The sequence below is a fragment of the Nematocida major genome (genome assembly GCF_021653875.1).
Source record: "Nematocida major strain JUm2507 chromosome Unknown 2433, whole genome shotgun sequence".
Taxonomy (NCBI): domain Eukaryota; kingdom Fungi; phylum Microsporidia; genus Nematocida; species Nematocida major.
The window spans coordinates 10205-26876 of NW_025952936.1; the positions used below are offsets into that span (position 1 = coordinate 10205).

At 52.7% G+C, this 16672-nt stretch overlaps 6 protein-coding genes across 6 annotated transcripts; 1 reads left to right on the forward strand and 5 right to left on the reverse strand.

Annotated features, from left to right (window-relative positions):
- Positions 1–148: 148 nt before the first annotated feature.
- Positions 149–2953, reverse strand: NEMAJ01_2007 (uncharacterized protein; the record flags this gene model as incomplete). Its single annotated transcript, XM_047915845.1, has 1 exon — positions 149–2953. One exon carries the CDS (start codon positions 2951–2953, stop codon positions 149–151), a length of 2805 nt encoding a protein of 934 aa, XP_047771802.1.
- A 1293-nt stretch (positions 2954–4246) lies between these two features.
- On the reverse strand, positions 4247–6958 carry NEMAJ01_2008 (uncharacterized protein; the record flags this gene model as incomplete). Its single annotated transcript, XM_047915846.1, has 1 exon — positions 4247–6958. One exon carries the CDS (start codon positions 6956–6958, stop codon positions 4247–4249), a length of 2712 nt encoding a protein of 903 aa, XP_047771803.1.
- Positions 6959–7531: 573 nt separating this feature from the next.
- Positions 7532–9334, reverse strand: NEMAJ01_2009 (uncharacterized protein; the record flags this gene model as incomplete). The annotated part of the gene is made up of 1 exon (XM_047915847.1): positions 7532–9334. The coding sequence occupies one exon, from the start codon at positions 9332–9334 to the stop codon at positions 7532–7534; it is 1803 nt and encodes a 600-aa protein (XP_047771804.1).
- Positions 9335–9604: 270 nt separating this feature from the next.
- NEMAJ01_2010 (uncharacterized protein) lies at positions 9605–10441 on the reverse strand (the record flags this gene model as incomplete). Its single annotated transcript, XM_047915848.1, has 1 exon — positions 9605–10441. The coding sequence occupies one exon, from the start codon at positions 10439–10441 to the stop codon at positions 9605–9607; it is 837 nt and encodes a 278-aa protein (XP_047771805.1).
- A 670-nt stretch (positions 10442–11111) lies between these two features.
- On the reverse strand, positions 11112–13190 carry NEMAJ01_2011 (uncharacterized protein; the record flags this gene model as incomplete). Its single annotated transcript, XM_047915849.1, has 1 exon — positions 11112–13190. One exon carries the CDS (start codon positions 13188–13190, stop codon positions 11112–11114), a length of 2079 nt encoding a protein of 692 aa, XP_047771806.1.
- Positions 13191–14407: 1217 nt separating this feature from the next.
- NEMAJ01_2012 (uncharacterized protein) lies at positions 14408–16633 on the forward strand (the record flags this gene model as incomplete). The annotated part of the gene is made up of 1 exon (XM_047915850.1): positions 14408–16633. One exon carries the CDS (start codon positions 14408–14410, stop codon positions 16631–16633), a length of 2226 nt encoding a protein of 741 aa, XP_047771807.1.
- Positions 16634–16672: the final 39 nt, after the last annotated feature.

Consider the following 16672-nt stretch of genomic DNA (forward strand, 5'->3'; position numbering starts at 1 on the left):
TTTCTGGGCCGAGGATGCCCTTTTCTCCACGCATTAAAATAAAGTTGCCGCTTTCTTGGGCGCGCCCTCTAAACTAACCTCGCTTTATTTTACATGTGCACCGAAATGTGCCCACCAAAGCGCGCGATTATGCCCACGCCAGGCCGCGTCAGGACAGCAGGTTTCTCTCTCTGCAGACCGCGCCAAGCGCTTCCAGCAGCAGCAAGTACTTCTCGTTTCCGCCGCTTTCCAGAAGCAAAGCCTTCATCTCCTCGTTGTATCCTGCGTACGCCAGTGCCCTGTTCGGAATGGACATGTTCGGGAGCGAAATCTCTTTCACATACTCCCTATAATGGGCTAGCTCCACAACATGGTATGCATGCAGCGCAGCCTCGTGGCATATCTTTCTGCTTATGGAAAGCAGGCACATCAGCCACATAAAAACAAGCGTTCGGACAGTGCCCTGGGCCTTCTCCAGGCCCTCCCCCGAATGCCCTTCCAGAGCCAGCTGTGTCAGCTCCTGTATGGCGCGCGCGGGGCTCTTCAAGAACAAACTGCACTCAATTTCGTTGACTCCCCAGAACCTGGCCACCCGCGGACACGCAAGCAGCGGCTGCTTTGCCTTCTTCGCATATCCCCGCAGGTGGTCCATAAGCAGCTCGCTCGAAAACACGGAGTCTTCGTTTATCAAGTACAGGGTTTGCGATGTAGGAACCCCATTCATGTCCAGAAGGTGCACATACCGCCCGTGCGACAGCTGCACTGTCGGATACTGCGTCTCCAGCGCGCCGATAAGCGCAGGCAGCGTCAGCATGTCCTCCTGCACCGCCTTTTGGCTGAGATCTGTGCTTCCAATGATGTTCCGGGCCATCCGAGGTATTGGGTGAGAGCCGCACAGCGCAACTTTGTGCTGGTGCGCATGCGCAAGCAGCGCAGAAACAATGTCTTTTTTGAACTCCGGGCGTGCAAAGCCCTGCAGCAGAAACACGCGGTTGAGCTGATCTGGGCCGTGCTCTGCCATTTCCTCCATTGCCTTCTGCATTTCTTTCTGCGCATTGCAAGGCGTATAGGAGTACCCAAGATGCACTTTTGCCATGTTTATGTACTCGGAAAATACAGGGCATGTGAAAGGCGCCTGCTGCTCGTGCTGCTTGTACTGCTCGAACACCCGGTTCATTTCTGGCCCCAATATCATGGAAAGAGACTTGTCTCTAAGCGAACATCCCACTATTGTCACGTGCTCGCCGCTGAAATATAGACTTATGCTGTGGATTTCCTTCAGGAAGCTGTGTGTGCGCATCATCGAAATCGAGTGTCCGGAAAGCCCGGTAACGTCGTGCAGGTTTTCCGCAATGGACATTGTGTCAATACTACCCACAGCCAGCGAGCGCAGGAGCGCAAAAACCTTCTCCTGCGCGTCGGCATCGAGGTTTCCTTGCCCTGCGCGCGCCAAGGCGCTCTGGCACGCCGCCAGCTCGTCCACCACGGCCTGCGGCCGCCCTGTTATCTGCGCAAGCGCGCGCATGGCGCCAAGCAGCCCCGGCTCCGCGCTGCCCAGCACGCGCCCGAACTCTACAACTGCCAGGTTCCAGACTTCTGAGGCCTCTAGCATTGTGCACGTAGAGTTGTTGGGGCCGCTGCCGGAAAGCTTCTCGAGGCGCGCCTCCATCTTCAGGATGAACTCTTGGGTCTGCGCTGCCTCTGCAGTGTCTTCTGCGCCCTCCATCAAAGCCTCAAAGTTGTACATACCCTTCTCTGTGTCGTATGCCAGGAGAAAAAAGAGCGAAAGCACCCCAACGCAGACGCAGGGCATGTTTTGCTGCTCGTTTTCTTGCTTTATCCTTTTGCACCCATTAAAGTCTACCCACTCTCTTCTGTGCAGCTTCTTTTCTTCGCTCTCGAGCATCCCGTTCAAGCCTTGAAGCGCTTCGAAAAGCCGGATAAGCTTTATGTCTTTCTGCGCGCTTAAAAGCGGCGCCAGCAGCGCCTCGGCCGCTGGAAGGCCGCGTGCCGGCACAAACAGCCGGCTGACCACGCTGTCCGGGTCCTCCATGCTTTTGGCCAGCTCCATGCCCTCCATAAGCGTGAACGCACACTCCATCACAGACATAAGTTCCTTGGCGTTTTTCACGTACTCGCCTACGTATGTAAGAATAAGAAGCTGCGGGCTCTCCAGAAAGTCACCCTTCTCAAAGTCCTCGCGCGTGCTCAGCGTTTTGTGAGTGCCTCTGTACTGCTTGAAGAAGTTTACCACCTGCCAAGCCTCGGAAAGCTGTTCTTCCCCGCTATCTAAAGCTGCCCTTCCCATGCGGGCATCCACCAGCACGTCCTCGCTGTCTTTTCTTTTTTTTATAATTACTCTGTTCCCAGAAGTCTCAATCGGCACGTCCACGCCCTCGCTCAGCAGGACCAGCGCTGCCAGCACGTAGTGCGCCTCCTTTTGCGTTCTGCAGCTCTCCCGGAGGAACTCTGTGAAGGAGTGCGGCCGCCCGGTTTCAATTGTCAGCTGCTCGTTCGCGGTCAGCCCAAACATCTGCGCCAGCGTGCGGTGGAACTTCACGCTATACTCTCCTCTCTGTGCAAACTCAACTGCACCCTTAATATCCATTGGAAGGTGCGCCCTGTCCTTGTGCGGCTCCCGCGTGCACACATACTTCTCTTCTTCTGGCGTCTTTGCCTTTCTCCCGCACGTAGGACACTCGGCCCCATTTTCGAACGGGTCTGGCGCCACGCCAAACGCCGTGTCCATTCCGTAGGAGTATGCCCGCATGTTGCGCACATACCCCAGCTCGCCTAGCTTGGTTATGTATGCAGGGTGCCCAACCCACTTCGGGTTCAAGTGCACTCCTTCTCCGCCCACGCTGCCGACTGCAGCCCTCTGGCAGGCTCTTATGTCTCTGCATGTTATTTCTACGCACCCTGCAAGACGGGCTGCTGCGAACAGCGCCCATAAAATTCCAAAGTATAAATCCATATCATAGCAAAAACATTCTCTATTTAAACCCAATATAATAATCAGCTGATTTCAAGCTTAATCTCGAATCACTCTTATCGCCCCATTCGGCATATGGCGTGAAAACAAAAAGCGTGTTGGATGCTGAAAGCATAGTTGCTCGTAATTGGCTATTGCTTATTGGGGTTATTTAAGGAGTCAACACGATCTGGACATTGTGAGACAAATTAAATAATGCCTATTTAAGCAGGTCGAAAAATAATAAAGGACAAAAGTTTCACATGACTACTTCCTGTATTACAACTAAGCGCATGCAGAACTGTCCAGGCCATGGAGCCTTCTCGAGCGCTGCTCCTATGGCCTCGGCTGCAGCGCGAGAAAAACCACACGAAGCATTGGCCCACGCCAACCTATACCAACTGCGCCCATCATGATCTCGGCCATCCACAATGCTTGCAAGATTCTGCAAACTCGCCACACTTCTATTTACGCGCTTCCCCAGGCCTGTATTTCTTGCCTTTTCGCTCTGCTTTCTGCGGCAAGCAAATCCTGCAGCTGTTACAAGTACGCAAGCCTACTTAAAGCCTGGGTTTGGCTGCTCAGGCAACACAAAACTGTGGGCATTCTCTGAATTCTCACTCCAATCGGAGACGCCAAGATCATGGCAAACTTATTTTTGATATGGATGCGTAAGAATTGAAAACAGTAGCGATTGTTTTATAAGCATAGCTACGAGAGCAATTTCAAAAAAGACGCGCAGAAATTCAGAAGTGGAAAGCCAGAGTGAGAGAGAATTTTTTATTTTTTTGTTCTGCAAAATTTTCGGAAAGAAGCCTTCACTTTGGAAAAAACTTTTGGAAAAGTCTTTCCAAGAGCCCCAAAAGCGCCATTGCATGCTGGAAACAGCTGTGCGTGTAGGAAATTATTCAATAAATCTAACTAGTTAAAAAATGCGAATAAAGCAAGGGGGTCTGGCGGCTGCGCCCGGCATTGCGTGGTGAAAAATGCCCAAATTGGGTCGCGGCGCGCTTAGGATGCCAGCTTGTGAAACTGGCAAGCCTCCAACCAGCACTTTCGTAAACTACTTTTGCTTTACATCTGCACAAAAAAACTCTAGCAGCGATTTTTATTATACTGGGCCGCAGTGGATTCTTCTCCTTTGCGCGTGCACAAAACACAAAAGTGCTATGCGCACACACTCTGCCCGGTATCTCTATGGCGCCACCTCTTTACGCTGCACACATGGAACTGCACTTGCTTTTTATCTGCACAAATGCGCTAGGCGAGCTTCCACAGCTTCATGCTGCCCGCGAACTACACCCAAAAAGACGTCTTGTGTGCATCGCAGAGCAGCTGCTGCAATTTTTCAAACGTTTTTGGGTACCCTTCCTCCACAAAAAAATCTTTTGCTTTTTCCAGCTCGTCTATTGCGCTGCCCAGGTCCACACCATTCCAAAACCCGGAAAGGTCGCCAAACACCGTCTCGAGAGACTCCGAGTCAAAGGTTTTGCACATCTTGCGAATGGCGTCCCCCTGCTTCTCCACGCCCGCCTCCAGGAGCAGGATCAGCCAGGACAGCCAGAGCTGCGTGGCCAGAGCTTCTGCCTTCTGCAGATCTTCCCCTGCGCGGCCCGCCAGAACAAGCGCGCAGACCTCTTCTAGCGTTTCCGCCGGGTCCGCTGCAAAAAAATACTCGCAATGCAGGCCTATGCTCAAATGCCCATTTAGCAGCCAGCACTCGAGCAGCGGCTTGCTTTCTCTCTTTTCATACTCCCGAAGATACCGCATCAGGCTTTTCTGCGTAAGTATGTTCGACTTTTCGCAGGAATACACCCCGTCATACCTAGAAAATCTGTTCGATCTCCAAATTTTCTGGTGCGATCTGTCTGAAAGCTGCACCGTTGGGCACAGCGACTGCAGAGTGCCGGTGCCTACAGGCACGGCCAATATCTTGTCCCGCGCCATCCAGTCGCCAAGGTCCGCGCTTCCTATCACGTTTGCAATCAGCCGGCCCACAGGGTGCGCCGCATCCAGCTTAATGCCCTGCTGCTCCGCACATAGCACAAGCGCCGAAACAAGCGTTTCCCTGAAGTACCCGCCCGCAGCCGGCAGCGCCAGCAGCACGCTTGCTGGCCTTCCAGGGCTGCAGTGCACTGCTCTTCTCGCGGCTTCTTGCAGCTCCTTCGTTTTTCCGCGCGAGCAACTGCACGTGCCTCTCCCCATGGAAACCCGGCTTATGTACTCGGCAAGCACAAAGCTCGAAAACTCTGTGTGCTGCCTGTACTGCGCAAGCACCATGTCCAGCTTCTTCTGTGCGCTCTCAGAAAAGCACGAGCATACCAGATCCAGCGTTTCTATTGAAGTGCCCTTTTCGCTGAAAAGCAGCTTCAGAACTTGGCCGCGCGCACCATCTTTGCACAGGCTTTTTACCGTAAGCATGTGCCCCCCGGGCCTAGAGTGCTCCACGTGTTCCTCAATCTTCACCTTCACATTTTTGTCCACTGATATTGAGCGAAGCAGCGCGCGAACGCTCTCGATCGCCTCGGGAGACAGCTTTGCCCTTTTTTCGGCGTCCATTGCCCTCTGGTGCGCCGCCAGCTCGTCCACTACGGCCTTCGGCCGCCCGGTCATCTGCGCAAGCGTGCGCATCTGGTTTAGAAGCGTTGGCTCCAAACTTCCCAGCGCCTGCTGGAACTGTGCGTGCACCATGAGCCACAGATCACTGTAGTTTTGCCCATGCGAGTCGTCCATAAAATTCAAAGAGAAGCTCTGCCGCTCCACATGTGCCTGCAGTTTTCTAAAAAACTCCCGAGTTTGCGCTATCCCCGCCGTGCCTTCTGCTCCGCTTAGCAGCCCCTCCAGCTGGTATGCCTTTTCTTCAGAGTCAAACGCCAGATACGGTAAGAGCAAACACGCGCCAAGGAACTCGCAGGGCGCGCCGCAGTCGTCAAAACACCTTTCCCCGCCCGAGGCGCTGGATCTTTCGCTTTTTTTCGTTGCTTCGGTTTGGAAGAAGACAAACTCTTCCAAGCGCTCCATGGATGCTAGAGCGGGAAGCGCCTCTAAGAACGGGCCCAGAGACTCCTCGGCCTGCGGCATTTGGCTTGCAGGCACAAACAGCCGGCTCACCACGCCGGCAGGGTCCTCCAAGCTGTCTGCCAGCCCCATGCCCTCCAAAATTTCGAGAGCGCACTCCATCACAGACATAAGTTCGTCTGCACTTGCTGCATACTCGCCTATGTACGTGAGAATAAGAAGCAGCGGGCTCTCCAGGAAGGCCCCCGTCTGAAAGTCGCCATAGGTGCACGGCAGCTGGTTTCTGTCTTTGTTCTGCAAGAAGAAGTCTATGACCTGGCGCGTCTCGGACAGAGGCTCTTCCCTGCCGCCCAAGCCAGCCCTCTCCGAATTCTCCAGCACACCCTTGCAGGCCTGTTCCCCTTTTTCAGACACTCTGCTGTCAGTCGCTTTAATCGGCACATCCACGCCCTCGCACAGGAGCAGCAGCGCAGCCAGCGCATAATGCATCTCCCTTGGAGACGGGAAGTCTTTCCTAAGAGTAAACGCAAAAGAGCCTTCTCGCTCGGACTCAATTGCCAGGCGTCCGCTCTTCTGCAGCCCAAACATATGCACCAGTGTCCGGTGGAACTCCACACTATACCCCGCATCGCGCTCAGCCACGCCCAAATACGGCGTGTCCTTCTGCGGCTTTCTGACATATATGTGTATGTCGTTTTCAAGCTGCTTTTTGCTCTTGCCCGGCGCCACGCTAAAGCTCGTGTCCAGCCCGTACGAGCACGCCCGCATGTTGCGCACATAGCCCAGCCGTCCCAGCAGCGCTATATAAAAGGGATGCCCCACCCAGCGCGGGTTCACACACACTTCTTCTCCGTTCACGCGGCCCGCAGGCCTGTTATGGCACGCCAATATGTCTTGGCTCGAGATGCCTATGCACTGCGCCGCGGAAAGCAGCGCGTATAGAAAACAAAAGCCCAATCTCATTTCTAAAGCCCAGTGCTTGCACAGCATATATATGCATTAAAAATGCAAACCAAACACACAAGATAGCCCAATTTGGACCCAAAGGGAAACATGTGATGCTGTTGCCCAGCCCAAACAGACATAGTTTTGTTTGAAATTAGTCTTTTTTGGTGTAGATTGCTTTATTTTGCCATAAACTCGGGCATATTTCTTTGGCCTTTTCTACGAGTCTATTTTCACTACTGTCTATCGCCTGCCTGGCCCGCCCTCTGGTTGGCTGTTTCCCATGGATTTTTCTTCTTTCCATTTTTGCCTTTATCGCCCTTGCGGTTTTTCTGTTCTTCGCAGGCGCCCATATGAGCTTTGGCTATCGACAGCCTCTTTGTCTGCCAAGCAAAGGAAAAACAGGACGCAGAGGCATTCTGCAGAAAAAACCCATGGCACAGAGCCACCAAGCTACGCCTTTTGTTGTTTTGCTTCCAGCACACAGCACTGCCAAAGGTTTACGGCATAAAAATAAATAGCCCAAGCAAAATGCGCATGCAAACAGCCCGAGCACAACTTCATTCAAATCATTTATAGTAAAACAGCCCGGGCCTAGGAAGACTACGCGGATTCGGGTTATTCGATGGCTCCGGTTTGGTACGTGACAAGATGGTAGTTTTCCATCTCTTTCGAGGGGAAGAGCTCAAAAGAGAGCACGGCCTGCACCATATGCAGAGCTTCTTTCCAGCCCAGCCCGACTGTGAGCGAGGCATCGTGCGCCAAAAAGGCTTTGCTGTCCAAGCCAGACACGTGCGGCACTAGTTCGCAGGCATTGTGCAGACTTCTACCACAAATGAAAGAATTCATGGGCAAAACGTCCGTGCAGGGCCTGTTTTCGAATGGCTTCACGGCCTTATCTTGCACATTGCTGAGGAACAGCGGGAAATACACAAGATGTCTGCTCTGCGCCGACCTCCAAAATTCCAACGGAGCAACCCCTGCAAGCATAAGCAGGTCGCTGTTAGAAAAGGCCCTCGGTATGTAGTAGAACACATGAAACTCTTTGCTCTTTTCAAGCATGCTGATGTACCGGGTCTCCTTTGGCTTTCTGTATGTCAGCGCGTGCGTTTCGGGATTGAAGGAAAACACATATATGTCCTCCTTCGGCCTGCCATGCATTTTGGCGATGTAATTTACCACCTCTTCGCACAGTATCCCAGCTTTCACCCGTGGAATTATAACGGGCTTCCGCACTTTTTCTTCATTGTCCACATAGTACACAAACTGCAGCCGCGACATTTTTGTTGAAAAGTTGCAAAAAGTCTTTGCCTTCCAGCTGGGCACGTCCATTTTCACGCCTTTGCAGAACACGCTGCTTTTCTCTTTGTCGATCTGAAAAGCGCTTGTGCACACCTTTTTCGGGAAAAACGCATGCGCTCCTTCAATGGGCAGGCCCCCCTCCATGCCGGAGCATGCGGAGTAGAGCGCGGAAACAGCCTGGTACACCAAAACATATTCAAGAAAGCCTTGCCTGACGGGCGCAGTTGCCAAGTCGACGTTCCAATCATGGATAAGGTTTGCTATGTGCGCGTGCACCCCCTCCAGCTCCTCTAGGAATGTTTTTTCTAAGCAGATACGCGCGCAGCATTCGCATGTGTGCATTCTTATGGCGCACGCGGCCGTGCTGGACAGGCGCTTCAAGAAAAGGAAAAGGGTTGAAGGGTCGCACAGCATAACCCCACACATTTTTATGCAGTTTTTCAGCTTTTCCTCGTTCTCAGGCTTTTTGCATTCGTCTTCCACTGCATTGAAAAAAGACTCCTTCTGGAGCGCGTAAAAATCGCTGAGCACGCCGGGTATCTGGAAGCAAAGCAGCGCAGCCGAAGAAAAGGCAGGCGTCTCCTTGCACAGCTCTAAGGTTTCCCACTGTTTCAGTATAGCTTCTTTTTTGGAAAAGAAATTCTCCTGCAAACAATGGTTGTTTGGGCAAGGCGGCGTAATAAATGGCATCGAAGGCACTTTGGCTCTAAAAGCCCACGCAGCGATGAAGACCTGCCAAATACTGCTTCCAACAAAATGGAACGTTGGATTTAAATAGGAGGCGATTGACGTTCCAGCGGCAGACAAGTAATTATACGCATTTGACAGCTGGCCGCGAGTGCCGGCGCTTTCTTTATCTGGCTGCGCCGCAGCTGGAGGGGGGGTGGGCTCAAAATTACATAGCTTGTCCACACGCTCGAGCCCGCCATCGCCGAAGGCATGCTTTGTGCTCTTCGCGGACAAAGAGCTTTTTTTGCTTGGGCTTCTTTTCGGGCTGCGCTTTTCACAGCTCTCAAGCAAGACCCAAATCGCCAAAAGCCCTGAGAGAATAAAAACCACTAGAAATGCTGTGGCATACCCTGTCTTATTTGCTGCAAGCCTTCGCATCTGTCTTTCCATATATTTTTCAAAATGCGCGTGCTAATATTTGTGCGAGCGCATATCAAAATGATGTCGCCCGGTGCCCTGCCTTTTTGATGCAAGTTTTTGGATTATTGCCATTGCCAAAGAAATAGCCTACACGGCCTGCCCAGCTCGCATGCGCCCGCATCTGCAGCGCCTTGCCACTTCAAAACACAGCATATTGCGTACTTGATTCATTTATTTGTCAAACACATGTCCATGCATGCATACAGGCCTGCGGCCCCTGCAGAAAGTCCATCCAGCCTGCTATTCTAGAAGCAAAGGAGCCGGCGCCGACCCCTGCAGAAGAGGCAACAGCGTTAAAAAACCCCACTTCAGGACTAAAAAGCCAGGCGCCGCACATAAGGTCAGTAACAGAGCCGCTTTGCACCGCGTGCTCAGCTTCTCGGACTTTGGCGGCCTGTCTTCACACTCCTCGGAGATGTTGTCCAGGTCGCTCCAGAATTCAGTGTCCAGCGCCTCTCTTGAAACAAAATGCCCCCACATGACCTTACAGAACACCATGTAGTGCACGCTTTGCTGGTTAGGAAGCCCCGGTATCTTTGCAAATATGCTGCGTACCAGCAGCGCCGCCTCGTTGCGGTTCTTTAAGCATGCATCCTTGTTTTTAGCACAGCACATAAGCTGGTCAAGCAGAACGCTCAGCCTTTCCTGGTCAGTGTGCAGCGGCACCTTGATTTTCCGGAGAGGCTCAAATTCATCCCAAACCTTCTGGGGAGACGTCTGCAGCTTGCGAAATATGTGGGTAAACGCCTTCTTGACCCAGGCGTCGCGCAAATAGCTCACTTCGGGCACTGAGTTATCGGGGGCTTGCGCGTTTACGTCTTCTTCGGGATAGGCGGCCTGCGGCGGCTTCTCTGTGCTGTCGCTTTTGCGTGTTAATAGCATGCCCAAAGGCACCAGGCTGCCCAAACACATAAGCACTACTGCGCATCGGGCAAGATAGAACCACGCTGTTCTTTTTTTTAAGTGCTCGCCTCTTTGATTGCTCTCGCTTGTGTCCATTAAAGTGCATTTTCTTGCACTTATATAGATGAGATCAAAGCGATCAGAAGCTATGTATTGCGTGAAATTATAGTGCATATAAATCAAAATGACAAGAATCTGTCCTCGAACATGCGGCCAAGGAAAAATCTGGGCTTTCCTGCACGCGCCCTGGATGCTGCCGCTCTGCGGGCAGCCTCAAAGCAGAGGGGGTGTGCGGGGTTCGAAAGGACAAACGGCTTGCGCTGCGGCGTCCAGCATATTTTCTCGCCTTGCGATGCTTTACAGCTCTTACCATATGCTCTTTTATTTTATTTTTAATATGTATGTGCCAGAGCCGAGAATTTTGATCTAACATAGGGAAACTCCAAGCCACAGGCCTGGTTGCAACACCCGAATGCTAAGTGAAGCTGCAGCCTTTATTCTTTTTCGGCCTGCTTAAACACTTGTGTGTTTAATTTATCATTGATTATGACTGCTGTCAAAACCAATTTTCATTCCTGTCAAAAGAATAGCCAATCACGAGTAGCTATGTTTACAGCATACAGCAGGCCTGACATCAGTGGCTTGCCATCTTGGAAATGGAGGCCCGGGTGGCGGCGCACGCAAAACACTGCGAATAATAAAAAGCTGCACACTTCGGCGACTTCAGTTTATTTTTATCCCGGCCTGCCACGGGCCATGCGCCGAAGCAAGAGGGATGCTAGCTCTGGGCTGGTCCTGAAGCTGCGCCTTTGCTCGGCCACCGGAGCGCGCCAGCAGGGTGTGCTCACTCCATCAAAATCCGCAGAATCCTGCTGCGGAGGCCAAGCTGACAGCTCTTCTGCCGCCCAAGCAGATCCAGGCGCGCATTCCCTGCGATGTCTTTCCACACGCGCCAAAACAGGTCTTCCAAACCAAACAACTCTACTTGGACGTCGGCCAGGTCTCTGCACAGAATCTGCTTTAGCAGGGCCTTAGCATTTCGGCCTATAAACACGGGGTGGTATGGCGCCTTCTCGGGCTTTCGGGTCAAATACGAAACAAAAAAGCACCCCTTTGCGCAGGGGCGGCTAAAAAACCGAACAGAGGAAAGCGCATAGCTCATGTCTACGTCCAGAGTGTTTGCCGGCCCCATGCTGATGGAGGCCAGCGGATACTGCTCTTGGGAAGCTTGCTTTGTGCACGCCAAAACATGCGGCACGGCGTTGCACATCTTGCGGATGCTTTTCATATTTCCAGAGTGTCCCTTGCCGCCCTGGCTTTCGCGAACCGTATAGTTAGATATCGCTAAGGCGTTGATCATTAGGCTGTTGAGAAACAGCGGCAGGCGCACAACCCCCGCGCCCGGCCCAGAGCTTTCTTCTTCCACCGGCCTAAACTCTACAAGCATGTACTCGGTGTCTTCGGAGATGCTTTCCACTATGTAGTAGAAGACTAGAACCTCGGAAGCGCCTTCTTTGGGGCAGAAGTACGGCGTGCTTTCTGCGTCCTTGTATGCCAGCGCGTGGGTGTAAAGGTTCATCAAAAAAACATGGATGTGGCTTTGCGGCTTTTCGTACAGCTCGGAAATGTATTTTACCACCTCGGCACACGATACTTCGGCGTAGCACTGCGGGATTATAACAGGCTTTCGCGCTTGTTCCTCGTTGTCTACATAGTATACGTGGTGCAGATCACGCTCTTTGAATATTAGCTCTTTTGCAAAACCCGCATATCTGTCGGTTGGCTCTGTTTGCACGCCGCTGTAGAACATCCTCCGCGCCCTTTGGTCCACCCGAAATGTGCTTCTGTGCGCCTCTTTGGGAAAAAGCAAAGGCCCTCCTTCAATTTCTGCGGCCTCTTTCACGCCAGAGCACGCCGTGTACATCAGCAAAAGCCCCTGGAAAATCGTTATAAACTCGAGGTCTGCCCCCTCGAAGCAGTGGCCATGCACCCAGGCGCACGAAATGCTGTTCGTAAGGCTGCGCAGGGTTTCTAGATTTCGCATAAACCTTCTTTCCACATTCGTGTCGCCTTTTTTTTCCTGCAGCTCTAAAACGCTCTTTGCCACGCAGTGCAAATACTCAAACCACGAGAAAAAACCCGAAAAGTCTTTTCGCCTTTTTCTGTGCATACATGTAAGCCTTTCCAGCCTCTTAAGGTTCTTTGGCTTCTTGCACTCGCTTTTCATTACCACAATGCCCGAGCTCCCTCCAAAGCACAGAATGTCGTTGAACACGCCGGGCATCCGGAAGAAAGCCTCCACCACAGAAGAAAAACTGCCCAGACTTTTTCCGAGCTTTAGGCCTTTACAAACAGCTAGGCCTTTATCTCTCCTTTTTTCTGCGAGATAGCTGTGCAGGGAAAAAAAAACTTTTCCGCTCGAAGAGAAAGGAGAAGTTGGGAGTTGCGCAGTGCTGTCAAAGCATGCAAGGCTGAATTCGGGCGGCGAACACTGCTCAATAAAGCGCAAGGTCTGCAAGACTATCGGGCCTATCGGGCCTCCAAGCCTTTCCAAATATCGGTAGCGTTCTGGATTCTGCGCAATCTCGCACAGCGCAGCCTTCTTGGCTTCAACGCCTGGCCCCAGATTAGAGAGAAACTTCATAAAGCCTATGTGCGCAGACTGCCGAAAGGCCTCTCGGATGCGCTTTCCGATAGACAGCGCTTGTTTATGCGCAAGCGCGCCGCTGCCTGCGCTGCCTACACCCCCAGGGCCACTATCGGGCTGGGCGCATCCGTTATGCGGCACGCCCTCCCTGCCGTGCCCGCAAACGCTGGCAGAGGCAAGCGCCCATCCAGAAGCACCCAGCACAATCGCAGCAGCGCATGCAACAACACGCCAGCGCGTTTTCCTCGCTCCAAAATCTAGAGCTTTACTCATCATTTCCAAGGATATTTTTAAATACTTATATGCTGCCAAAGAACATCATGATTTAATGTATGGCTGGGAAATCATAGAGATGGATTTGCGGGCATGGGCGCTAGCTTCGGCTTGCGCATGCAGACACGCGCCCGCGTGCTGCCAAAGATCCAGCGCGGAAGGCCTGCCAGAGCTTCAAGAGCCTGCATTCCATACCAAAGAAGAAAACACCATGCTAGCTGCAGACATGTGAAATCGGAGGAGTTTATTTGTTTGGGCCAGGCGTCTGCACACAGCAATTCTGCCTGGGCTTGAGCCATTGCAGCCTTTCCCATAACAGGGCCTGGCCGTCACACGCATGTTTATGTTTTATAAAACTGCCATAAATAAATAGAAGGCCATTTTTCTGGTGTGCACTGACTTCCCAGATGCTTTCCCAAGCTGAGGATTCTTATTGCCCTCAAAGCGGTGCATCACAACTTACATCGCAGCTGTCTCTGCAAACCATAGCCCCATAGGACAGTGAAGTCTGCCACAGCCCGAAAACATATTATGTCAAAAGGATGCGCAAACGCTCAAAATGCCTTCTGTGGGCCCAGCGCAACGCTCTGAAAACACACGCCCGCATTGTTTGGCAGACTGTGTTTGTGTTGGAAACCGGCATATAGCATAGCAGCGATAGATTGTGTGCACAAGCATCTAAGCATGCGGAAGCTTAACAAGAAAGAACATGTGCACGGCTGCCTCCCGTGCCAAAACTTCTGTTTTACACAGGCATGGCGCGTGCTTGGCCAGCCCATCTGAACTGCACACACTGGGCGCCCGTCCTTCCCACGGCTTTCTGGCACGATGATGGCGTGTCTTCCTCTTCAGATATACGCTGCATGCATATTCGCATACAGGGATGCACTCTTTTCTTTTGCTCTAAGCCTCTCCAGCCACCAGTTTCTGCTTGGGGCTTTCGCCCAGGCAATGGGCCTAATCGGCATGCAAAAGCCGCGTGCAGCGCCCTTCCTAGGCAGCTGCAGGAATTTCTGCATGTGTTTTTTGTTTTGTTTGCATTTTAAAACTAAAACTAAAGCTTTTGCAAGCGCCCCGAATAGCCCGAACAAGCGGCGCGATCACCCTGATTTTTCAATGTCTGATTGATGCCCCAAGGAGGAGTGGCCAAGTCGGCAGCATGCCCATGTAGGTTTTTATTTTAAAATATAGATATTTCTGACCGATTTTAAACAAAGAAAATGTCGCAGAGAGATTTGTCCAGCAGTCCAGATGGAAATAAAAGCAGAGAAAGGAAAAAAGGCTCTCCACATGTAGACCAAGAAGACGCCTGTGCGGCAGATGGGCAGCATGCTCCAAGTGCCAGAGAGCACGCCCTTTTGCACAAGACGGATGGCGGGCAAGACATAAAAGGCTTGAAACTCCTTCTGGGAGACGATGTGCAGCTGGCGTATCTAGAAGCGGTGCAGCAGCAGATGACGCAGCAGTGCGACTATCTGAGCGGCGCGGGCGCGGCTCTGCAGGCTTTGGAGCGCATTCTGGCGGGGAGCAACAGAGGCCGCGAGCTGAAGCCAGGCCCAAGGGTGTACTGCCTTGCGCAGGGAGTCCCTGGTGAAGAAAGCCCCAAGCTGGAGGCGCTGCGCCGGCGGCTGGAAGAGCTAAGCAAGCGCCTGTGCGCAGAAGAGATGGAAAACCAAGAAAGTGCGTGGGCTGATGTGAAAAAAGACATTCGCAAGTGCTTTAAGATGTGCACAGAAGGAGACGCATATAGGTACCCATCCAAGGATTACAGGCCCTCGCACTGGGAGGCCTGGGTCACAAAAGTGATATTTGATATCGTTTGCGGAAACACAACGTTGCACGAGCTCCAGAGTGAAATTGCAAGTCGCCCGAGCGTGTACCCGCTGCGCTGGAACACTCTGCCTTTTGAGAAGCCGCTGGCCCAGGTGGCAGCAAGCCTGTGGAACCTGCTCCAAGCAAGCAAGGGCATTCCTCAGTGCACCGAGAGCGGCAGGCCTAAGCTCGGTGCGCGCAGGCCCACCTGGAAAAAAGAGCTGGCTTCGCGATGCACGGAAAATGAGCACACCCAAGAGATGTGCTGCTTGGTCCGCGCACAGAAAACCCGGCAGGCAAACGCCATAGGGCTTCTGCAAGAGCGCGAAAAGTCGCACCTGTCTGCGCGCGAGATCCAGGAGATCCTGCGCGAAGTGTCCACGGTGCAGAGGACAGGGAGCATCCTTCCCGTCGCTCTTGAAACAACCCCTGGCATGGTGGCACACGAAGCCCGGTACGTCCCAAAAGAAAGGCTTGCTGTCGCATGCAAGAGAGTGCGCGAGCTGGTGCAGCAGGGATTTGTAGTAAAGAGCACGGAAAGCGAGTGGCTGAACCCAATACACCTAGTCAAGAAGAGCAGCGACGAGTGGATCCTCTGCCTCGACCTAAGAGAGCTGAACCTGCTGGTGGCGCAGGACACGTATCCGCTCCCAAACGTGACCACGGTCACAGACGACTTGCTCGGCACACAGTACTTTACGAAAATCAGCATCAAGGACGGGTTTCTCCGGGTGCCGCTGGCAGAGAAAGCCCAGGCCAAGACCACATTCAAGCTGGGCAAGACGTTCTACAGGTTCACAGGCCTTCCCATGGGGTACCGGAATGCGCCAAACATCTTCCAAAGAGTGATGGAGAGCATTCTGCACGAGGAAGCAGATATCTGCATCGTCTACATAGAAGACATTCTTATTTTCTCGATGGACCTCGAAAGCCACCGGGAGCACATAAAAGCAGTGCTGGAAAAGCTCAAGAAGTACGGCATGGAGGTCAACTGGGAGAAAGCGCTTATAGCGCGAGCACAAATCGAGTTTTTGGGATACTACATTGGACACGACGAGATATGCCCGCTGCCGTCTAGGGTGCAGGCTGTGCTGGATTCCCCCGAGCCAACGGACATGAAGACGCTGAGGCGGCTTATTGGGCTGCTGGGGTGCGACAGAAGATTTCTGCGCAACATATCGGAGACGCTGAAGCCGCTGCATGTGCTCATGAAACAAGACGGCGCGTGGCACTGGACAGATATACACCAGACAGCATTTGAGGAGGCCAAGAAAAAGCTGGCGCGCGCCCCAAAGCTGATCATCCCGAACTACAGGAAGCGCTTCACATTAGAAGTTGAGTCCTCAGACGTTGGAATAGGAGCCATGCTGCGGCAGAACGAGGGCATCGTGGGGTTCTACTCAGGAAACCTCACTGAAGCAGAGAGAAAATACGCCCCTGACGAGAGACAGCTGTACGCGATTGCGTGGGCCTTTGAGAAGTGCAAGTACTATCTGCTGGGCGTTGAGTTTGATTTGGTGGCCAGCCAGCAGGCGGTGGCGCTCTGCCAAAAGAAGCCTGGGCTTGAAGACACACAGCTCCGCGAGTGGCGCCGTGTGCTGTCTGAGTACAACTACGTGCTCAAAAATAGGTGATAGGGCGGCGTGCAGCGGCATGCCCACAAAAAAGAGCCA